At 52.8% G+C, this 24,040-nt stretch overlaps 1 protein-coding gene across 6 annotated transcripts in view; it reads left to right on the top strand.

Annotated features, from left to right (window-relative positions):
* The window catches only part of LOC133341462 (ras guanyl-releasing protein 3-like), a 96,668-nt gene extending 76,389 nt beyond the window's left edge, over window positions 1–20,279 (top strand). For 4 of the 6 annotated variants that reach the window (XM_061550116.1, XM_061550118.1, XM_061550119.1 and 1 more), the window contains exons 10-19: window positions 2,358–2,438; window positions 3,516–3,620; window positions 4,400–4,515; window positions 7,645–7,792; window positions 9,916–9,952; window positions 10,425–10,571; window positions 11,443–11,491; window positions 11,778–11,839; window positions 13,471–13,944; window positions 15,143–20,279. In XM_061550116.1, the coding sequence (XP_061406100.1) occupies window positions 2,358–2,438; window positions 3,516–3,620; window positions 4,400–4,515; window positions 7,645–7,792; window positions 9,916–9,952; window positions 10,425–10,571; window positions 11,443–11,491; window positions 11,778–11,839; window positions 13,471–13,943 (1,218 nt within the window). In that variant the 3' untranslated portion in view covers window position 13,944; window positions 15,143–20,279. Of the gene's footprint in view, window positions 1–2,357; window positions 2,439–3,515; window positions 3,621–4,399; window positions 4,516–7,644; window positions 7,793–9,915; window positions 9,953–10,424; window positions 10,572–11,442; window positions 11,492–11,777; window positions 11,840–13,470; window positions 13,945–15,142 lie in introns of those variants that run through there. The other 2 variants (XM_061550117.1, XM_061550121.1) reach the window with 2 other exon arrangements.
* Window positions 20,280–24,040: the final 3,761 nt, after the last annotated feature.

The following is a 24,040-nucleotide window of genomic DNA, read 5'->3' as shown; positions in this document are numbered from 1 at the left end:
TTTCGTGCATTTAAATAAATACGCAGATGGTGCCCCCCCCCCCCACCTCTGCTGGAACAGACTCCCACTGCGCGTAAAACAATCATTTTTACTACAACCTGCTTCCGCTCGTCCCTTAAAAATCTATAAACTAAACTCAAAACTATTGTTATTTTACCAGGTAAGGTCCACTGAACTGTATAGCTATTTTTCAGTAGCGATCTGGTCAAACAATGATAGCCCAACGAAGTGGAGTATCACGTGGAAATTTCTAGCAGCCACATGGAGAAAAATCCACACGATCATGGGGAGCACTTGCAATCTACAAATATACAGGCGCCAGGATCGGGATCGAACCCATGGCTTCCTGTATACCAGTTAGCCCATCCTGCTGCTGCTACTTTCTGCCTCCCAGCAACAACTAGGCCTTCCCCAACTCCTATCACTACCCCGATCACTACCCCTAAACCGCATCCGCACAAACCATGGCAGATGCACACACCTGATGCACAAATCGAAATAAAAAAACTCCCCAGTGTGCCACTGTGGTCACCCAGAACAGACCGCACAACACATACCGACGCAGTGCCCCGATCCACAAATACGAAGGAGACGTCACAACGATATACACACCGCTGCTCCTGGTTATCTGGCTTGACCACCTGAAATTGTCGTTGGTGCTCTGCATCTACATCGGCTGTACGAAAGACCACTACCCCGAATCACCACTCCATCGCCTACCACTACCCTTATCACCACCCCTACCATTACCCCTATCACCACCCCTTCCCCTATCACTACCCCTACTGCGACTGCCTACCCACATCCTCCAGCTATGACCAATTCATCTTTAACATCTTCCGCCTGTTCTCATAACTGTCACCACGACTACACCACCACTTTTAATAACCTCACAATTGATTCAACCACTGTCACCTTACATGCAATTTTGATCGGGCTTCGTGCTTGTTCATTCACGTACAAAAGTATGACAACAAATATTTCCACCTACCCGCAAGGCATTCTGGGAGTGTATAATCTCAGCAGCGTTGGTTCAAAACAAGCAAAACTCCCGACTGGTTTCAACACACGGTGTCTCATCAACAGTCAGGCTTGCTTGGACCGATGCTGTTGAAGTGCCAGATGTTAGAGGCAAGAACCCCCTTCTCTGCTAAATACGAGTCCTGGCTCAACGCAAACTTACGTGATGTACAACAAGAAAAATCATCTTTCGCATTGTTTTGGAGAACATAAATAATAAAACGAATAACGAATGTGTGTCCTTCGTTACGTATGCTCTCTACCACGGCGCTCATGATTGTCTTGCGTCTCTTGATTATGATCAGGCCACGTCTGAATGTTTTTCTTGCGGGCCACCTTTTTAATGCAACTGTGTAAACAAAATAACAATCTCGTCACTCATTCGATAATGTCAGCACATTATTCATGTTTATTGGTCATATAAGGAAACCGGTACCAATAAAGTTATGGCCATGGGGAAGCCGTGGCGCAGTGCACCGATTCCCGGCCAAGGCTAACATCAGTGGTGAGTGATATCCGAATCAGTCCTGGGCCCACAATTCACTGATCTGCACTGACCAATGTGGGGAAGTATGGCCAAAAAACCTCAAAACCGGCACGGTGTGGGGAAGCCTTCACCCAGCAGTCGATTGATAATGCTGGGCTGCACATGCAGTCTTGTTGATACACGGTGGTGAGATATTAACGACCTCACCTGGTAAACAGGAGGTCGTGGGTTTGATCTAGACCCTGACGCCTATATATTTGGAGTTTGCATGTTCTCCCCGTGGTCGCGTGGATTTTTCTCCGGGTCTTCCGGTTTTTCCCTCCACATTTATAAGAGTATTTGCCTGCTGTAAATGTCCACGTGATAAGCCACTTCGTTGAATGATCATTTGTGGCCAGGCCGCTTCTGAAAAAGAGCTATATAGCTCAGAGAACCTTACCTGGTAAAATATAAAAAATAGTTTATTGTATTTTTATTCTTAGAGCCTGCTGTCTATGATGGCCGGACAGGCAACGCTGGGGATCCGGGCCCTTCAGAGGCTTCCTGGAGGCCCGGGGCAGAATGATTGCACGGGACCATTGTGGGACCCTATTTCGTGTGAGGCCCAGGACAAAGTGCCCCTCGCCCCTGTGGATGGACTTGCCCACGATAGTGTGGGGGGGGGGGAGGGGTGTGTGCCAGGCGGGTGCCAGGTTTCCCCTGGCTACTGGCAACACGGGCGAACTCTAGCTTTATATTTCTTGTTTTGCTCGCGCGAGTGTCGGCATTATTTGACACATTTATTGCGCCCGGGAGTGACGGATTGTGGTGCGTGTTTTTTTTGTCGGGGGGCGCGCGTGTTTCCCCTTAGCTGTCCCTGGACCTGTACCACACGGAGGACGAGATCTACGAGCTCTCCTTGATGAGGGAACCGCGGAATCCAAAATCAACAGTAAGAACAATCGACGCCGACGCGATGGCGTCAAACGCGCGGCAAAAATAAAACCTCGCGGGGTCACGGCGCCGCGTGCGTGCAACGAAAGGTTTTTTAAATTTTTCGTTCTCTTTTTTTTTTCTCCCGCGCACGCTTCGCAATGCTGCCGCTGCTACTTTGCTCGCTTTCTTGCAGCAGAACTATAAAATGTCTCAACTCAAAAGAGCGCAGGACCATGTCTAAACAAGTTAGGCAGACAGCGTCGTTGAAGCCACGTGCCGAAATGAAAACCACTCACAGTCATTTAAAACGAGCGGACGACCAGGTCGCATGAAATTCGCCACGTCCCGTCAGCGCTCGGAAGCTAAGCGGCCCATTGAGCCTGGAAAGCACTTTGATGGGCGACTGCCATGCACAGCAGGTTGCTGTGGGGCTACGTGGGGGGTAGCAGAGGGCAGGGCAGCAAACAAATATATACATTGCTGTACTGCACTTCTACGCTTCCAACCCGCGCTGACCAACGTGGTGAAGTATGGTGAAACAACCCCCACTATCCGCACGGTGTAGGGAGGCCCTCGTTCAGCAGTTCAAAGTCAAAAAATGTAAGTCGTTAGACGCATCTGAAAATGCGAAACTGGAAGCGTAAAATAGGTCATCCAACACGCAGCGAAACTGGGACCTGGGGCTGTCACATGGTTTGCTCTCATTCCCATAATGCCTTGCGCTCTGCAGTGCAGTCTGGGTGGGATCACATGCGGCGGGGGGGGGGGGGGTGCTCCGGCTTAACAATTCACATGGCACTGCCGATGCGATGCGGTAGAGCCTCGACCGAGCCGAACGTGGCGAGAGAGCGAAAGGTCAGAGGGCACGGTTGTCCCGCGCCCTCTGGAATTTGCCAAATGTCCTACGCGTGATGAATAATATTATTATTATTATACGCCGCTGATGGGATGCGACAATCTGCAGGCGATGGGATTTTTCACTGATCGGCACAAGCCCCGGATAGTCAGGAGTCGTCGCGGACTGTCGTGGTAACGCTGGTCCCCCCCCCTCCGCCCCTTCCCACCCCCCACGTGCCACCGTGCGGTCGTGCAGCCGCTGACGCCCTCGAAGCCGGTGGTGATGGCCGAGTGGGCCTCCGGCGTGTCGCCCAAGCCCGACGCGGCCACCATCAACAAGCACGTGCAGCGCGTCGTGGAGGTGCGTGCCGCCTCGCCACAGCCCTGCCCAGCGGGGGGTGGGGGTCCCTACAGCCACCATAGGGGTCCCTACAGTCAGCAGAAGGGTCCCTATAGCCACCAGAATGGTCCCTACGGCCACCAGAGGGTTCCTCTGCAGCTATTGTTGCAGGAGAGGAGTGGCCCCAGTGGTCATAGCTGGCCCAAGATCGCCCCACAGCCGCATGGGCTGGTGGCCACGGCCGCTGTGCTGGGTTGGGCCGTGCGGTTGTTTAGCGAGCAGCCCTCGGGCGGCCTTCCACGAGGGCACCGCACACACGGTCCGAGTCACAGCGAGGGTGGTGCAAACTCTCATGTCCAGCGCCATTCACGGCGTCCCAGGATGTCCCGTCAAAAAGAATTGCCCACGAATGTCTCAATTGGAATTCGCTTACCAATCTTTTCGCACCCCCCCACCCCGCCCGCTGCAAAAAACTTGGCAGGACCCTCCTGAAAAATACTCGCTAGACCCCGTGCGAGGCTTTCCAGGGTAAATGAGCGTAACAGTAACAACAATACAAATAATACTATGAATAATGGCTTATATATTCCATCATACCACAATTACTGGCACATCGTGCAAATGTGACTGCTTGCTGTTTTTTAATCGGCATTAGAATTTATGCCAGATGTTTTTTTTGTTATTAACGAGACAACCCTTATCCAACATGTGGCCCTGGGCCCCGTTTGAGTCCACCCCCCCAGGCTCCCCTTTGAGTCCCGAATGTGAAGCGTCGCCCCCCCCCCCCTCCACCCCGGCAGTCCGTCTTCAAGAACTACGACCACGACCGTGATGGCTACATCTCGCAGCAGGACTTCGAGCAGGTCGCGGCCAACTTCCCCTTCCTCGACTCGTTCTGCGTGCTCGACAAAGACCAGTGAGTGGACGGCTACGGACTTTGCAATTAGAGCCCGAATAAGCGATGCTTATTCTAGTGTCCGCACTGTCGTTGATTTTTTCTTAACAAAGCCACCGGAGGTGTGGTATTGAATCGCCGTTGGAGTTTTGGGTGATGGGTGTGTTACCGTTGGATATACACGTGTGCACTACTAGCTATTGTGGGTGCGCTGTGTTCAACAACCCGTGCTGAAACAGCTGAACCGATCGTTTTCAGCGCTTGAGAAACACTGCCGAAGGTCTGATCTTCACACACATTGCTCGCAAACGTCTCCACAGACGAGTACATGGCGTTTCCCACTCATTTCATTCGATCCCAAACGGCGTTTCTAGATCAACAATCATCTTTGTGATGTATTGTTCTTGTTCTTACGCTAATTCTTTCGGTGCTGCTGTGGCTGCGGTAGCAGCGTTGCATGAGCACAAATAACTAAACTAAACTTAGTAAAACACGTAGGCTTTCGCGACCAAAATTAGCCATAACGTGGGGAGGGGGAGTTAGGTTAGATCGCGTAAATATAAATGTGTCGTTAAACCCACCACCATCCAACACAGCCAATTAGTAAGGTTTGTCACCTAAACAACACGTGCCAATCAGTTACTACTTCCAGCACACCGGTGTGTAGGAGAGTAAACCCACAACATTTACAATTTGAGTACTGTGCCGTTTTGCTTGTGATCACAACAACCAGCTTCATCAGGCGATTTGCCAGAATTGTGAAGAAGTCTTCCTGTTTTGGTCTTAAACCTTTATTTTGGATAAACTCAACTATTTTTATTTTACCAGGTGAAGCCCATTGAGCTATATAGCTATTTTTCAGAAGCGACTTGGCCACACAAATGCTAGTTCAATGAAGTGGCTTATCACGTGGAAATGTATAGCAACCAAATACTCCAGACGCACATTGATTCTCAATGTAGAGTGGAACACCAGAGGCCACGGGGAGAGAGACACGCAAACTCCAAATATACAGCAGGCGTCAGGGCCGGGATAGAACCCACGACCTCCTGTATACAAGGCGAAGTAGTTAACATCTCGCCACCGTTCGTCAATAACACTGTGGCCTTAGAAGGAATAAAATGTAACAGGAGACGTTTCTGGCAATGACCCTTCTTCACAGCAAGCCAATGAGTGTGATGTATTTATTCATTCGTTAAGTCAGAGCACATCAGCGTTATTGGCGAACGTGTTTCTATATTGATCGTGCTTGCACACCACTGCCAACGCAGCAGCAGCAGCATCGCCGGATCATCTCTAGAACCCTGGGAATGTGTGCGTCACGCTAACGTGCTCTTGATTGACAGCGCCGCGTACGCCACGTGCAATCGCCTGCACTGCTCGTGGTGGAGTGGTGGGCACGGTGTGTCAATCCATTGCTGGATGTTATGAGGCAGTGGCCCTCTTTCGTGGCACACTTGTGCATCTGAAGAGGCTTGTGTAGTCAGGAAAGCTTTTCTGAGTCTGAAAACCTTTTTTTCCAGGAGGGTCCTGCCAAGTTTTGACAGCAGGTGGCAATGCTGCTGCTGCTGCTGTGTGATCCCAAGTTGAGTTATTTGCAGGTTATTTTTCAGCATTGGGATGTTTTGGTCAATACCGGTGACATTGTGTAATTGTTATTTTTTGCTATGGGAGGCAACCGGAGAAGTCAGAAGAAACCGACGCAGGACAGGAGAGAAACATACACACACCCTAGTCGGGCATCGAACCCAGGTCCACCTTGCTGCCGAGCCGCGAGTGTGTTCCAGCTGCACTGGCACTAACCTGTCGCGCCCAATTCACAATGCTTCGATGTATATTTGGTTTTGGAATCGTTGTCTACGACGCAGAGCATCCTGACAAATGGCGCAGGAAGCTAAGCTGATAATTTTTGCGTTGAGGAAAATTTCGGAGCGGGTTCATCATTTTGGCGAGAGAATTAAACAATTTTTGAACCAGATATGAAAATTTATATTTAAATTTTGTAATTTTAAATGTGTATAAAAAATATGCAATGCGACTAATATTTGATCAACTATTTTACACGGTCACACTTGACACGTAGGCTTTCGCGGGCAATATTATTCATAATCAAGGTGTTTTTTGGTTAGGTCACGTCAATATAAATGTGTCGTTAACCCACCACCACCCCACACGGCCAACTAGTAAGGTTTGTCATGTAAACAAAACGTGCCAATAAGTAACTAATTGTTTAACAAAACATGCCAATTAGGAACTAATTGTTTGCATTACAAACCTTACTAATTGGCCGTGTGGTGTGGTGATGGGTTAACGACACATTTATATTCATGCGATCTAACCCAAAAAACCTTTTTTTATTAACTATAACATTTATGAAAACACTATAACGGCCAAATAAACATTTCTAGAGGAGCAACCGCGCCGAACTGTGGACCTCGGCCGCAAGAGTTCGATACCCGGCCATGGCTAACGGCAGTGGCGAGAGATATCTGAACTGGTCCTGGACACCACCCATTGCCAACCCGCACTGACCAGCCTGGTGAAGTATGGTTAGCTCTGACGCATGGTTTTTCTCCAGGTACTGTGGGTTTCCTCCCACACGAAGCCAAACGCGAACGCGAGGAATTAGCCGAACATCCCAATGTAGCAGGACGCTCGGAAAAATTGTCTTGAGACTTGGTGAGACTTTCCTTGGGAACAAAGGGCATCGTTATTATTATTCTAAGAATGTGGAATGCATTACACACAGGGATAAAAACGGAAATGTCTCTCGAAGACTTTGAACAACTTTCTTTTAAAAATACAACATACCTCTGCAAGGCACTCCCTGACGGATTACACCAATCCACTGCAGGATTTCTGTAAGGATTTTTGTCGGAGTGCTTTGAGGATTCGTGTCAAAGGTGCTTCATGAATAAATGAGGTTGTTTGTGAAGAGGAGAGGCGCCAGGGCCCTGGGTGATGTGGCCTCGCCTGGGAGTGTCATCCGAAGGCGGCAGGGACAACAAGCCCTTACTCCAAACACTGCCGCCACCTTTCATCTGCCGCCTTTCATCTCCTGCCCCCCTGCTCACCCGTCCGCCTGCTCACCCGGCCCGCCTGCTCACCAAACCCGCGCCTCTCCCACCCACCCATCCGCCCCTCTCGCAGGGACGGCCTTATCAGCAAGGAGGAGATGTCTGCCTACTTCCTGCGAGCCAACTCCATCCTGACGCACAAGATGGGCCAAGGCTTCGTGCACCGGTTCCAGGAGACCACCTACCTCAAGCCGACGTTCTGCGAGCACTGCGCGGGATTCGTGAGTTCTGCGGGCCGCCCGCCCCCTCGCCCCCCCCCTTCCCCCCGGCACGCGTGCATGCACCCCGTCCGTTGTGGCCGCGAAAACGCGAAAAATCAGTGACGAAAACATTGAGGAGCAGAGCGTTCTTTTCATTTGAGTCAACGACGATTCGGAGCAGCGGTCGGAAGTCATCGAGCATGATGACGACGATGACGGTGGCGACTACGACTGCCGCCCAGCAGAAACCAAAGCTGTGACCGGCCGTGACGAGAGACGGATCAACGAGTCTAAATGAAGACGCTGACGGAGAGCATTTAAGTAACGTTACTAGAGGCTGCAGTGCACTTGAGGAATACCGAACGTCGTGATTGGCTATGTGTATTACACTAAAAAAACAGATTCTGACCTGATAATATTGGGTGCCGACGGGGAGTTGTACGCCCCGCAATCCAACATTGAACAACTAAGAGCGTCTGGCCCAGGGGTCGTTCATCGAGAACCACCACCGTCTCGCATTCGCTCGCATTGCGAATTATAGCAAAAAATTAGCTTTTCTTGTTATTTTGGTTGCCGACCCCATTTGTTCGGCTACACGCTTGAGCGTCTGGCGAGACACAGTACGTGGAAGGCCGTCCGGAGTTTGCTTGTATTCAAACAATGCCGCTGAAAATGTTGTCTGAATTTTTTTATTTGATTTATTTATGTGGAGATGGATACGTGAAGAAGACGCATCGTCTGCTTGATTACTTTACGATGAATGTTAACGACGTTTGCTGAGCCAGTAAATGAGCCACACTGAGTCTCAAAACCCTTTTGCAGGAGGGGTCCTGCCAAGGTTTTGCAGGCAGAGGCGAAGTTGCTGCTGCTGTGTTATCCCAATTGAGTAATTCGCAGGTCTCTTCGCAGCAATGAGGATTATGATGTTTGGCCAATACCATTTACGGTTTTATTTTAGCCATCGCGACCGGGGGGGGGGGGGGGAGAAATACAAACTCCATGCAGAAAGGTGCTCGAGCCAGGAATCGAACCCAGAGCCCTCTCTGCTGTGAGCAGAGGTCGCAAACGGGTTTTGATTCCTTACCCGTACCCGTACCCGGCCGCACTAGGGTCGTAAACGGGTACCCGTACCCGGCCGGGTACGGGTAGCCGGGTATCGGGTAGGGTACGGGTATCGGGTACCCGATTGTGAGGCACTATGCCAGCACCCTGCCACCCACATAGTGTCTATGGTCGGCAAGGTATTGAACAACCAATACCTTGTTGATCTCGTCCAGGAGCATAAACCATCATCACGCGAACTGCGGTCATCCTCGCAACGGCTTTTGGCTAACTACCGAACAAAGGCGGTCACCGCACCACGCGCTTTCAGATGCGCTTCTGCGGCCGTCTGGAACGCTCTTCCTTCCGATATTGAGGAAGCCGCTGGGAGCTGTGCACTTTTAAATAATCTAAATTGAAAGCTCATTTTTTTCGGACAGATTTTTGTGTTCAGTGTTGTTGTACTCCCCCCTCTGATTAGTGCGGTCGGCTACGTATGGTGCGAAAGAAGTTCAACATACATACACACACACGTAATGAATGGGATACAATTTCTCACTTCTCCGTAGCCCAGTGCCTGGGCCCCTCTGGCAGTGGGGCCCGGTGCATCCTCACCGCCTGCACACTCGCATTGCTAAGCCCCTTGCCCTGCATGTCGGCAGCACCGGTAGTGTCGCCGCGCCGGCAACCCCTTGACGGCTCGGCTGTTCAGCTGCAGGTTTTCGTTTTTGCTTTTGAGGAACTCTCGGCCGAGTAAGAGGGCAAAGAAGGTTAGATGGGCCGGAGAGCGGGAGGGCAGCAGCGACGAACAGAACAGCTGCTCGCCACCGCGTATTTATGCCTTGCTGAGCACGTAGAGCATTGTTGGGGAGTGGAGGGGGGGACGGACGGTGGCTGGTGAGCCAGAGGAAGGGTCTGTGCGTGCGTGCATCCTGTCGTAGCCCGGCTGCAGCCTGGGTTACAGGCATCGGCCAGATGTCCTCTAATCTGTTGCGTCAGTCGCGTGCTTCCTTCCTCCCGTCGCCGCCGCCGCCGCCGTCTGACAAACAATGTGCTCATTAACGACGGCGCTCCCCCTCGTTTTCATTCCCTTGTCACTGCAGATGTGGGGGCTCATCAAACAAGGCTACAAATGCAGAGGTGAGACACTGGCGACGTCATCGTCGTCGCCACCGTCGCGGCAATTGCGCGGACGAGTGCTTTGTTCGCGAGGTATCATCCGGCCGAGGCGACGGCCGTGCGCGCCATGCCGACCGCCGGGAGCCTTTTGACCGATCCGCGGAGGGTCGCGCCGCTCGCCGCCAGAGTTTGCGTCCCGTGGCACGACGCCCGATAATAGCCCAATCGGGTGTGAATTTGAAAAACACTGGGGCCTGCTGGTCTACATTGCTGATAACTCCAGAACTCCGCGGTGTTCACTCCCTGCCCTCCAGGATAATTTTGTTTTAAAGATAAGTTAAGGCTGAATGGAGCCAAGTATTTTTATGGTCGCCCACCCTGTGGCTTCACCTGCAACCCGCTTGTTCCGCCCTGTGACCTGTGCCCTCTCACTCCCCCCCACCACCCCGCACCCCCCACCCCCACCTGCCCCCACCCACCAACACGCTCGCAGACTGCGGCGTGAACTGCCACAAGCAGTGCCGCGAGCAGTTCGTGAGCGAGTGCAAGAAGCGCTCCAAGAGCTTGTCGTCGGAGAACTGTTCGCCCAACACCTACCGCTCGCTGCCAAGCACGCCCGGAGTCAGCAGCCCCGGCAACAGTGAGCGATGCAACCGGCACGGCACGCGGCCGGCGCGGCCATGGTGGGCAGAGCGGCCGGCGTAGCCAGTAGTGGCCAGAACGGCCGGAGAAACCGTCCACGTGTTCCCTGTGAGCGCGCGGTGTAATCGCGCGCGGGGCAATTGCGCGTGAGGTCCCACGCCGCAACGGCTCCCCGACGGGACGCGCTCTCGTGTTGATCGTTGACGGTGTCCGACGCTTCGCTCCCGCACGCTCGTAGCGGTTGCTGAAGAAGCTGACGGCTGTGCACCAATGTATTCTGAATAAAAGCTGCTTTACATACGAAAATATATAGGATGATTAAAAATATATATTTTTTATTCTGTTCTTTTTATATAAATCCAGCCGGGTGGCTCAGTGGTGGAGCGAGCGGCTCGCAAGCTGAAGGTTTGCGAGTTCAAATCCCGGTTGAGGGGCAGTTGACTCAGCCCATCATTACTATGGGGTGAATAAAATTGGTACCGCTTTATGCGGGAGCCAACAGCGGTTATCCTATGGATAGACCCGCTCCCACCCGAGGAATGTGGACTGCCCACCACTCACTCGGCAGGGCAGTAAACGGGGGATGAGCACCGAACGACTCAAGGCTAATTTGAGCCGTAGGAACCCACTGTTTATTGATAAACGTGACCACATATTTTTGCGGGGAATATCAACCGAGAATTTTCATTGTTACAAACATTTCCCGTTGTCGCTGAAGAACAAACTCGAACTTGACGAACAATTACTTTTTTTTGTTGGCTTTCAAATGACAAATCAACTGCCGTATGAATGCAGAGGCGCGTAACCAGGATCCATTTAAGGCGAAGTTTTCCGTAAGGGGATGGTAATTGCATGATTGCGTCTTTCAGTGAAGCAGCAGAGAAAACCGCAAACGGTCACCAGAGCCCGATCCAACGAGTAAGTACGGGGGTTCCATGTTGCGTTAATAAATACGCTTCTTGTTAAGAACGATAATGTGTTCGCTTCTTGCTTAACCTCAAGGCTTCTAAGCTTTATTTTGACATTGTAAATGAAAAAAAAATACATAAACGCGCTTCAGCTTCAGTCCGAATTTTTTAAAATCCAAATTAAGCGATTTAAAAACAAGTCGCTAATGCGAGACATTTCTTTTTTTACTGCTTCTCTCTTAGGGGTTAAAGCTTTGGGCAATAATTACAACAGTGGTATGTAATTTAATCCGCAGTGGTGGTTCGTGGATGCAGATCGAAGAGGCATCAAACACCACCGCGGGTTTTCGAGTCTCAGGTGATGCGTGCAGGTCGATAGTTGAGCAATTGGAAAGCGATGCCACCACGTGATGATGGCGATGATGACGACGACGATGACGACGATGACGATGCTGTTGCTGCACGAGTGTTGGGCTCTGCCGACCGCTGGAGAAAACGTCGATGATGAAGCCGCTCGCCAGCACATGCCAGTTTCTCAGTGGGGTCTCTATGCGTGTCTGTGGGTCTCTGTGTATGGGGCTCTATGTCAGTCTGTGGGTCTCTATGCGTGTCTGTGGGTCTCTGTGTATGGGGCTCTATGTCAGTCTGTGGGTCTCTATGCGAGTCTGTGGGTCTCTATGCGAGTCTGTGGGTCTCTGTGTATGGGGCTCTATGTCAGTCTGTGGGTCTCTATGCGTGTCTGTGGGTCTCTGTGTACGGGGCTCTATGTCAGTCTGTGGGTCTCTATGCGTGTCTGTGGGTCTCTGTGTATGGGGCTCTATGTCAGTCTGTGGGTCTCTATGCGTGTCTGTGGGTCTCTGTGTACGGGGCTCTATGTCAGTCTGTGGGTCTCTATGCGTGTCTGTGGGTCTCTGTGTATGGGGCTCTATGTCAGTCTGTGGGTCTCTATGCGAGTCTGTGGGTCTCTGTGTATGGGGCTCTGTGTCAGTCTGTGGGTCTCTATGCGAGTCTGTGGGTCTCTGTGTACGGGGCTCTATGTCAGTCTGTGGGTCTCTATGCGAGTCTGTGGGTCTCTGTGTATGGGTCGCTATGTCAGTCTGTGGGTCTCTATGCGTGTCTGTGGGTCTCTGTGTATGGGGCTCTGTGTGAGTCTGTAGGTCTCTATGCGAGTCTGTGGGTCTCTATGTGAGTCTATGGGTCTATATGTGAGTCTGTGGGTTTTTGTGAGTATGTGTCTGTGTACGGTGCTCTATGTGAGTCTGTAGGTCTCTATGCGAGTCTGTGGGTCTCTATGTAAATCTGTGGGTCTCTATGTGAGTCTGCGAGTCTTTATGTGAGTGTGGTTCTCTGTGTATGGGTCTCTATATGAGTGTGGGTCTCTGTGTGAATCTGGGTCTCTATGTGAGTCGGATCTCTATGCGAGTCTGTGGGTCTCTCTGTCAGCCGATGGGTCTCCGTGTGAGTCTGTGGGTCTCTGTGTGAATCTGTTGGTGTCTATGTGAGTCTTTGGGTCTCCTTGTGAGTCTGCGAGTCGGTAAGTCTCTATGCAAATCACTGGGCCTCTACGTGAGTATCTGGGGCTCTGTGTGAATCTGTGAGTCTCTATGTGAGTCTGTGGGTCTTTATTCGAGTCTATGGCCTCCGTGTGCGTCTGTACGAGTCGGTGGGTTTTTGTGTGAGTCTATGGGTCTACGGTAATGTGCGGTGATGATGCATCAGTGCAGTGCGGGTGACGATGAAGCCACTGCCATTGTAATCCTCTTACGCAACTGAATGTACCCAGACTGGAAAACCCGAGGCAGACTTTGCATCCTCCCCAAACGTCATCCGCGAATCGTCGCCGTGGATTTGTCGTCGCGACCGAAACGACGCGGCGAACCGCGCCATCACCGCACCGTCCGCCCGGTCGCCGCCAGGCTGTGCCCCAAGCCACGCTCCCCCTTACCAACACCCCCCCCTCTCCCCCCCACCACATTCGTCTCCTTGCAGTGTCTGACGGAGAGGTGTTCACCTTCTCGGCGGAGGACGTGCGCAGCGGCAACAGCGACGGTCGCTCCGTGGACGGCGTGGCCGGTGGCCTGAGTTCGAGTCCCGGTGTGGGCCCTGGCGCCCTGGCGCCCCTGTGCTTGCAGCGGGCGGCCGAGCGATCCGGCGGCGGCGCGGGGGGGGCGGACGGCCAGGCGTGGATGGAGGCGCGCGCGTGCTCGCGGTGGGGCGAGCACCCCTCCGGCCTGCACACCTTCCCCAAGATGAAGCCCAAGCGCGCCGACGGGCACAAGTGGGGCAGCCGCCGGAGGGGGCAGCCGCTGGCGCTCGACGGGGCGGCGGTCACGGCGGCGCGAGCCGACAGCACGGAGGGCAGCAGCGGCAGCAGCAGCAGCGAGGGCAGCGTGGGGCTGGGCGGGGGGCAGCACTCGCCGGCGACGGAGCAGCAGAGCAAGCACCCATCGGCGTGTCCGTGAGGTCGGTGCGCACGACGCCACTATCACAACCAATTCGACTGGGAGCACATCACGACAGCGGCAATCACCGGCCTCTACTGGCACCAGACTGATGCCCGCTGGGGAGCCGGGTGCCGAGTCACATCGTGCCGCACAGGGACGACTGCTTACCGCTTGTTTTGCACTCTTGAGGCACGAAGGGCACTCTATCAAAAACAAATCAATATCATTGCCACAATAGCAGCAGCAACAGCAGCTGTGATCAATCTGCTGCTGGGTAAAGGCCTCTCCAAGCTGAGTCCATCCCTCGTGGGTTCAACGGTGCAACGAACCGTGTAGCTCCCAGACACAAGCTAATTTCATCGCTCCGTCGATGCGGTGGACGTGTTCTCTCTCTGGGCATGCGTTCCCTCCTTTGGCTGCCACTCCGGTGTGAGTCTCGTCCACCGGCCATCATCCCTTCTAGCCACGACGCATCCGTGCCCAATGGTCCGCGTGCTTTTCCTGACCTGCACGTCTTCTCTGATCCACGTGTTCATCTTTGTCTCTCAGTGTAAATCCACCTGCAGTATTAAAAATGGCTTTGTAATTCCCGTGCGCTGTGCGTTTAGCATTAGCAAGTGCCCGTCACCCATTCCTGTCAGCCCATACGGTCCACCCGTATTCTTGCGCAGGGAAATTGACTTTTCGGGTCCATGCAGCGTACAGCCGTTTCAAATGCGGCCAAAAACAAATGTTTGTTTCTATATGTTTGCGTTTCTCCCTTGTTATTTGACTTTATAGAATTAACATTAAAATTTATAAGGGCACGGGGAGATCAATAAGGTCTGAATTGGTCTGTAGTAAGGTAGGCACTGATAAGGGGTTGACTGGAATGCATCACCGTCATTGCCTTCAATCACGCAGAATCGAAATGTATTTTGAGAGTGTATATTTCACCTTTGATACACACACGTAAAAAACAATATTCCGTAAAATATTTTTATTTATTTTAATGTTATTTCCACAGAAGTATTTAGAACTGTGCTTTGAGCACCACGTTTAAATTACTGATGCAATCGATTATTAGAATGCTTTATTTATAACCAGCCAAGAGCCGTTTGGGGCTAAAAGCGTCTGTTTCAATGAATAACCAGAAAAAAGTCGTGCATCACAGGAGCAACGACAAACGCAGAGCATCACTACAGCGATTTATATTCATAACTTTTTCCCATTTCCAGGGCTGTGTGTCATTCAAATGACGTGAACGCGGCGGAGTCGGCAGAGGTGCCTGGTGCGGCGCGCCAGGACCCCAACTTCCACGTCCAATACGGCTCCCGGAATGTTGCCGGTTCTGCCATCGCCCGGTAACACCGGAGGCGGCTACTGTCGGCGAGCCACCGGCGCTGGCAAATCCTTCACCGCGAACGGCTTCCCGTCCTGGCAATTCCATCTCGACTCGCCGCCGTCGACAAAACAAGAGGAGGGGTGGGGAGTGAATCAAAGTGAGCGCCGGCCAGCATTGGCGCAAGCCCGGAATCAAACTATATCGGCCAACCGCCAGACAGAGCTGCGTAGAGAGAAGGCCGGCCGGCTGCCCTCCGGCTGCGGGCGATCGACTCTGTGAAGGTCGAGCGCCTGATTCAGAAGGGAACAGGGGGTCGCCGGCGGACCGGCCACCGGGCGTCCGTTGACGCAACGACAAAAAACAAATGTAATCAGGGAACGCGGCATTCGCCGAAGATGCCGCAGGAGCACCGATTGAGAGCGGTCCGTGCTCCGGCAGAGTGGTGACTTCGAGCGGGGGCGTTGGGGTTTGTGTGCCAAAAAATAAAAACCAACCAACAGCATCGAATCGCCCACAGTTTTGCGTCTCGCCGATGCCCGAGTGCTCGGCCCGTAGGGGGGGAAAACACTCCCGAGCGTTTGTTGTGCAGCTTCCGCGCGACGCGAGCGGTCATACCAAAGAATCGATAAGGACTCCGGGTTGGACGCTGGAACGGCCCGCCGCCGAGTCGCGGGGGTATCTCTGTAAGTAAGCAAGCGAAGAGCACATTTCGTCCCTGGCGGGGAGGCCTCCTGTACATAGGGTGCGTCGTGTTACTTTACTGCGATGTGTTTCCGCAACGTCAACTTGTGTTTGCTTGTTGTGCGCAGGAGCGTTTGTTTCCAATTCAGCACAGAAACTGGTGTCTTCGTGTTAAAAGAACACAATGTTCACGGCGTTAGTAATTTCTTTTTGCGGTTTGATCGCAAACAACGTTTGCGCTTGCGTTATTTATATTGGGAGGTTGACTCACCTGGCGCGTTTACAGGATTCTGTGCCTGCCACTGAGACGGCACCGGAGTCTTTCACGGTGTCCGGGTTGCGGCGCATGCCGTTCGGCGCGACGTTTGACCTTTGGCCACGCGTGCCGGGATGCGGGGAAGAGTAGAAGAAGCTTCGCCGAAGCAGGTGGAGAGAAAATATCAGACACCATGCCGAACAACGCGCGGCAGAACCCGACGATGCTAGAGAGCCGCATGGCACGACTGTGGAAACCTCCGCGGTACTTCTATGGTTCTGTCCACGTGCTGCCCGGGAGAGTTCCACGAACAGAGGTCGGAGAAAACGTGAGGAATTGGGGGGCGACTGTGGGGCGGTGCCGAACACCGCCAACACAACATCGTGATCCCCGACAGCCGAGTGACAGCGACACGGGCCTCGGCCGATCGAAGCCGTCGGGTTTTCCGAGAGCGTTGCGGTTTCATGGAGCGGCGGCCTTTTGTGCGTGCGACGGAAGATCCGTCGCACGCGAGCGGGTGCGTCCGGGGCGACCGTTGTGGAGGAAGCGGCGGTGGCGGCGTCGCTCGTCGGCTTCTGCCACAACCTCACCGCTCGTTGGTGACGGAGGGCATTTTGACGCGAAAGTCAGTTTTGATGGGTGGACCACCGCTGGAGCGAATTATGTTTTGCTTGAATCTTTGTATCGTTGTTCAAACAGTGTTCACAGTGGCATTAGAGCGCTCGGATTACTTTAAACTGCCGATGGAGTGTGCCACACAGACCCACTTAACGTGCCAACGTTGAGTCAACGTTGGCGTGTGGTTACAACCGTTGGGCCGACGTTGGCCCACCGTTGCACGGTTGATGGGAACACGTGTGTTCTGTTGGGTGAATGCACGTTCGGTTCTGCGTTCGAGACGCGGAAAATGTATACGTTTACAGATTGAACTTCCCCCTTTGTGGGTTCAGAATGCGAGTGTTAGCTCCGAACAGGGCTTGCACACAGTCTGCAAAACGTTGTTTTGGGAGAACTGGAATACATTTTGATAAATTAAATATTTCTTTAAAAAAGTACTAATTTTATTTTAATAAAAAAAGCAACACCTGAAGAACGGAGAGAGCGCTGACATCGTCCGAGAGCACGGGGCCTCTACGAAGCCTTGCCCGGCTCCGTAGAGGCCGGACCTCGTCGCCTGTGCCGTGTGAATTTTAAAGCCGGTAAATTGGGTTGTGGGGGTGCTAAGCCCTGTTTAGCCGGAGAGCCGCCTCCACTGCCCCCCCCACCCCGCCATCATCGTCACCGCTCTGTGCATGCGCTCGTGGCTGCGGATAAGCTGCCGCGTTGCCTCGACTCATCTCACCGAGCGCCACTGCGGTCGGCCGTCTCCGACGCGGAAGAACAAAACGGCTCCCATAGATTTACGACTTTGTTTTGAACGAAAGCACACAACGGACAATTCAGGTATCGGCTACAACGAAGAGCCATTGTTGCATATACTGATATGTGGTGAAAACAAGCCTCATGACCGTCACGACGGTGTGGAAGACCCATCCGTCCAGCGGTCCATTTAAAGAGGGTCTGTTAAAAATAATTTATTTTTTCAACACGCTGGCGGGAATAACCCCAGCAGCGTGTTTCGCTTGGGACAGAGGCGGCATGGCGAGAGGAGTCTAAACCCTTCGTCTCGCTCAAAGTCCGCCGCCGCGCGAGGTCTGCCGGGGAAACTGCGGCGCAGTTTCTAGCGGGTCGAACCGCGCGAGCTCTCCGTGGCGTGCCTTCACGGATCGCGACACGTGCCATCCCGCACCACGTTTACGCTCGGCAATGTCGGGCATCGGGAATGTCGGATGTCACGCTGAACGATGCCCGACGTTCCCGAGCGCAAAACGTCGGACGTCGCGCGCCGCGTGACGCCCGACGTTCCGAGCGGGGGCGTCGAGCGTTGCGCGCCCAACGACACGCGGCGCGGCACGACCGCGCAAAAAACGCCTCTTCGATGGGACTGCCGGGAAGCTGTAGTTTGAAAGTGAACGAGCCAGCGAGCCGACTGTAGGTGCCGGCGGGACCGGCGGCTCTGCGCCGCCGTGCGTGACCTGTGGTTTTGTGGGGCAACGCGGGGTTCGTGCGGAACTCGCGACGATGATCAAATTGACTCGTGACGACCGCACCAAGGATACACCTGCAAATGCCTTCTTTTTTTCGCTGCTGCTGCTGCTGCACGTTGGTGGGACACTCACGGCAACCGTTCATATGGTACTACTGATGGCGCATTGAGGCCGTGTGTTTTTTTTAATTACAACAATGTTGAAATGTGTTCATTGCATAGATTCTCAGACAACAACAGCAGCAGCAGCAGGCTCTCGGCGTAGTAGTAACCAAGCGCGCGTAGACGCCCGTGGAAGTGTTACACAGGGTGATACATTTATAGATGCCCCACCAAAACAATACGGAGAAATCAGTTTTTGCCGCATGCAGGTGCCGAGGTGGACGATTGCATCGCAGGGATTTGCGCGGCGTCAAGGTGGTGGAGGTAGTAGTGGCGGCGCCTTGGGGCATGAGACTTTCGATTTTAGCGGGCGGACAAAAGCCTCTACAACGTCCCCCACTAATCCGACGGAACTCTCCCGATGTCCGACAATGGCCGGCCGACGTTGGACATCAAGCGTTGAGGGGAGAGCAAGGGGGGGGGGGGGCGTTAGGAGCACATTGGGGCATCTATCAGTGGATCACCTTGTACTGTAGTATTAATTAACGACGTGTAGGCTGCCTTTGTGTTTGTACATTCAGACTGCGGCGTGTGTGCGCGTGCGTGGCACGTGGCGCGGAGGAGTGGGTTGAGAGGTGTGGGTAAGTGCTGCGAACGGGAGGGGAGCAGTGGCCGTAGCGAATTAAATGTGCCCCCTCGCTTTTGCAAGTGAGGCAATCCCAGGTCTCCCGAGATCTCAACCTGGCTAAAAAAAACTAAACGGGGGCCCCTCCAACTCGAGGGCCCCCCCTCCCGCACAATCGATAGCCACGCCACTGCGGGAGAAGTGAAGGGAACTGAAGAGAGCTTCATCGCGACTGCTGAAATATAATAATTTAAATTTAGAAATCGCCCTTAAACAGTCGTTCTCAGGGATCAGATGCCCACCTTGGGCAAAGCCCCCCCCCCCCCTCCCCCTCCTTTTAAATGCCTAATTGGCTGAAGAGGAAATGTAGAAATGTTATTTGTCCAACAAAAATCTGGTGAAAAAAACAAGCTGATTTAGCAGCAGGACACAAACTGGGCTGTTGGAGTTCACTGGTGGCCGATAATGCGGATCGGTGATGGGAAACCATGAGACGGGCAATGGAATGGCGGAGTCCGGGGTAGCTCCGAGACCCCAGATGGGAACAACTGGACAGACGGATGGACGAGTGGCTTTCTCAATATTCAGTCGTGCATTACACACACACGAAAAACAAAGCGATTGAACAAAAAGAGGAATTCAGACTCGCCGCCGATGATGACGATGAAGGTGATGGAGGTGATGGAGCGTCTCGAAGGACGCAGCGAAGGACGTTTACTGGGAAATGTGCGACCACAACTCTGTGGTCAGTGCGGTGGAGAAGACGAGCAGATTATTTTCATCTGACATTTTAAAATAAAATAAAAACACACACCGCGTGCAGACATCATCGAAGCACTGGCGAAGATGTTCCAAAATCATCGAATCACCCCGGAAGAAGAGCTCAGGGATGGTACATCGTCATTTAATCACCAAAACAACCTTGGTTTTGGCGGAATTGAAAACAAAGGAATATATTTTGTGCTACATTGTTTAGATGGCAGGAGAGGTTTGGCTGATGTCTGTAACAGTCCCACTGTGTCGGCAGGTCCCTCCAATGAATGTATTTCCAAACAGAGACTGGAGCTAAGGGACAGTGCGTCCCGTCCAGAAAACAACAACAACATCAGCAGCAAGTGTTTGATCCTGGACTGTCAGGGTAAAATGTGGGGTTTGGGAAATCCTCTGTTCGGGCCTGTGCAGCCTTAATTTTATAGAAGTAGATTTATTTATACACTGTATACCTAGAATGATTGCTTGTGACCAGCAATATTTTTAATAGAATAAACTCTATGATATGGTACTGCATTCATGTTATTTACATCTACCTGCACGTGACAGCCTCAAGAGAGCGTGATTTTAAAGAGATATTTCCCCCACACTTGTATCACGACTGCGTTATTGGCATCATGTCACGAGATGAAGCATCGCATTCGGATGTCGCGCGCTGCAGTGCGTCGCCCCCTCCCCCTTCCTGTTAGAGAACACCCCGCGGAAGCGGATATCACATAACTACCTCGCAGATGCTTTTAAGCGACATTTGTTCCACACATTAGGAGCAGCACTTTCCCACCCGCTCTGTCACCGAGATGTTCAATTGATCACTTTAATTCTCACAGCTGGAATTTAACCAAATTAAATACGCAGCCAAAGTGAATGAGATTTTGTTTTGTGCGGTTATCGGACTGGGACCATCAACTCAGTACAGTTGAGGACCCGGTTTAATCTCAGGTTCCTTCCTGATCTCGAACCGAGGTTCTTAGCGGTGCCAGCTCAGCGCTCTGACCTCTCTGTGACCTGGCCACCGTGAAGAGTTGTGATTCAATATATAAAAAAACCAGACTCGCTATTTTCATTTGTCTGTACACAACTGCCAATGTGTCCGTTTTTTTAAACCAACCATGTTGTTAAAAGTGCTGCCCCGTCCACCCAGTGTCTTAATAATACCAGCTGATCTGGAAAACACATTCCTGCGGAGGGAGCTGGTAGGAACGGTGGGTTGGTGTATTCCGCAAATATGCCCGACTCTGAGGGTGGGCACAAGCCGTCGTGAGTATGTTAAGTTATATAAGGGCACCACGGGGTGACCAGCCCCTCCCCTCCCCACCAGCCCCACCCCTCCCACCCCCCACCCAGCTCCACCCTCCCCACCCAGCCCTTCCCCACCCAGCCCCACCCTCCCCACCCAGCCCCTCCCCACCCTCCCCACCCAGCCCCTCCCTGCACGACGGACGGACGGACACAATAATCCCCTGTGGGCTGGTGTAACCAGGAGGTTCCTACCAGTATAATTTACTTCAGCCCAGCCATTGTTTATTCGGGGTGAGAATCAAACGCGCGACGCCTGTGCCTTGCTCGTGCAGACTTCTCGAGGCTGAATGTGATGGATGAATGGGAGCGTGGCTTCGCGATGAGACAATCTGGGGAGCACATTCTTCCAGCATCGGGTCTCAATTCGAGGGCCGGGACGCCCGGCGGCCAGACGCCGTGCCAAGTGTCTCGGAATCCCGGCAAAGGGGCGGCACTGGCAAGGAACGGTGCTCAAAGAAAACAAACAAAAGATGTGTTTAATGGCCGTCCATAAATGACGTCACGCACCTGGGGGGGGGGGGTCAGACATTTGTGACGATGTGTGACGAGGGGGGGGTTGAGAAATGTGACGTCACATCAAAATGCACAACTTTAAATATAGACAACACGTTCTACTTAATAAAATAGACTTTTTAATAAATGTTTTATCCTACAACATCAGAGTGCAGCGCCATATTAAATACGCACAATGACAATAGTTTAAAGCGATTTGAAGCATGTTTTATATATTTTTTTTGGAGGGGGGGGGGCAGAGCTTTGTGACGTCATATTTGAGGGGGGGGGTTGACTTTTTGTGACGCCGTGTGACGAGGGGGGGGGGTCAAAAATCGTCCAAAATCGCGTGACGTCATTTATGGACGGCCCCTTACAGGTCTTCACTACTGCGTTTGGTGTCCGCGGTTGTGCAGTGTGGCCCTCCGGTGTGATTTCGGCCTGTGCGTGCCTAGCAGCTACCTTTTTCCACCCGATCAAATGTCTCAACCGGACGGCGGGGTCCATTACCACAACCGTGCACGTCGATTGTGAAAGCGCTCGACGCAATATCACCAGACCGAAAACACATGCCAGTTCCCCGACTGCGCGGCAGGAATTGATTTGTACCAAGAATCTGGTGGATTCCTGATGGAATATATGACAGTAAACTGCAGTGTTGATAATAGACCCTAGGCTGACTAACGAAAAATTACCTTGTGGCCAGGTCGCTTCTGAAAAAAGAGCAATATAGCTCAGTGGGCCTTACCTGGTGAAATTAAAAACATCGTTTAGTTTATATACTAGTGGGTACAACTATGGCTGCCACCTATCCATGTAACCCTGGCATGGCTAGCGACTGTTATATTTTTTTTAACCCGTGGCACATGAGGGCGGAGGCGAGTAGAATCAAGGATTATAATGTAATGGAAAACGAGATAAATTATATATATTGGTAACTTTTTTTAAAACACGCTTTAATTAAATGTACCGTACTAGTAATGGAAGAACTCCAGGAAGTGGCCCCGAAGCTTGCCATAACGTAAGGGACCGTGGCCAATTACAGCCAACGTCAGTTGACCGTGGACAATTAGACCCAAGCCGAAACATAACATATAAAAAAGATTGTTTAAAAATATGTTTTTATTTTTTATGATATAATATAGTATTTTCATCAGTATGACATAAGTATACCAAGTTTTCAGTCGATACCACATTGACGTGGCCCCGAAGGCCGCAGTTGTAGCAGACGACGAGGGACGTCGTAGGTTTCGGTTGCTCCAGCTTGCGGGATGAACGTGTGGGCGAACGACCTCCCGTTCTCCACTCCCCCGGTCTTGAAGCAGCGAAGGCCTCCTCCCGAGGCACAGCAGGCTGAGGTCCGATGATCGTGGCGGCCGGTGCTCCGTCCCCCACCGATGCGCAGACGACCGTCGGCTTCCGCTTTAGGACTTCGTAAGCGTGAATACTTGTGGCAATCCCCAGGGAGCAGATGTCCATTTCGTCCGCCGTATTAATGGGAACTCCCAATCCGTGAGCCAACGCCAGCAGCTGCTCCGTCACCATGGCGTCCTTCCCCTCCTTGTCCATGCGGGGAAAAGCTGAGTCCGCCAGGGCGAGCAGCGCCGTGCGATAGGCGAGCGTTGTTTCTCCAACCACCTTCCGCCGATCGTAGAACTGGTGGCGACAGGTCGAGGGTGGCCCGAACACCTTAGCCATCAGGTGTAGCGCGGCCTGGAGCGTTGAGCGGGACGACCTCGGGGCAGATGTGAAGGCTGCAAGCGCGTCGTCGTCGAGCATCGCTGGCAGCGCGCGTAGGGCAGTGGTATCGGACCACCCCGACATTTCTTGATGTGCGAGGAACCTTCGCTGGAAGGCTCCCCAGTCGCCCCCGTCTGCCTTGAACACCGACAGCGCGGGCAATCGTTGCTGGAGGACTCGATCGTCGTCGTCGTCGGAACTATTTTCCCGCGCGCCGCTGTGGTTGCAGAAAATGTCGGCTCCGTCTGCAGGCGCATAATGGAGAGCTCCGGCGCGCGCCGATGACGCGGGCTGCGCTGTGTGGAGATCTCTGGCCACGTGGTGTCCGCGTTTCCCGCCAACCGGTGGCGGACCCTCAAAAATGGCGCCAACTTCAAAACTTTTGGCGCGAAGCACCTTCTGGCGGGATCCCTCCAGCCGCGCCGCCTCCTCCAACCCCGCAGCCGTCCCTCCGCCCGCTGGAACGGAGATTTCCGCCAAAATCGCAGCGGCGGCGAGCAGCAACTCCGCCAGGCGGGAGTGTGCGTCCTGCAGGCTGGTGTCGGAGGCAAGCGGAGCATCGGCCATTTCCGCGAAGTGCTGCATTGGCGGCAACTCCTCGCCCTCTCCTCCCGAGGTTAGTGTCTCCGGTACGCCGTCGTCTCCCCGATCTTGCACGTGGGTACGAGAAGTCTTCCTTGTGTCCATTCTTCTTGAAGACAGGTTTTCTTCTGACGCCAGTTGTAAAGTAGTAACTCGG

Source organism: Lethenteron reissneri, chromosome 11, assembly GCF_015708825.2.
Source record: "Lethenteron reissneri isolate LAM-NWPU_2019-01 chromosome 11, ASM1570882v1, whole genome shotgun sequence".
Lineage (NCBI taxonomy): Eukaryota > Metazoa > Chordata > Hyperoartia > Petromyzontiformes > Petromyzontidae > Lethenteron > Lethenteron reissneri.
The sequence above is the reverse complement of the archived record's forward strand: the minus strand, read 5'-3'. Positions and strand labels throughout refer to the sequence as shown.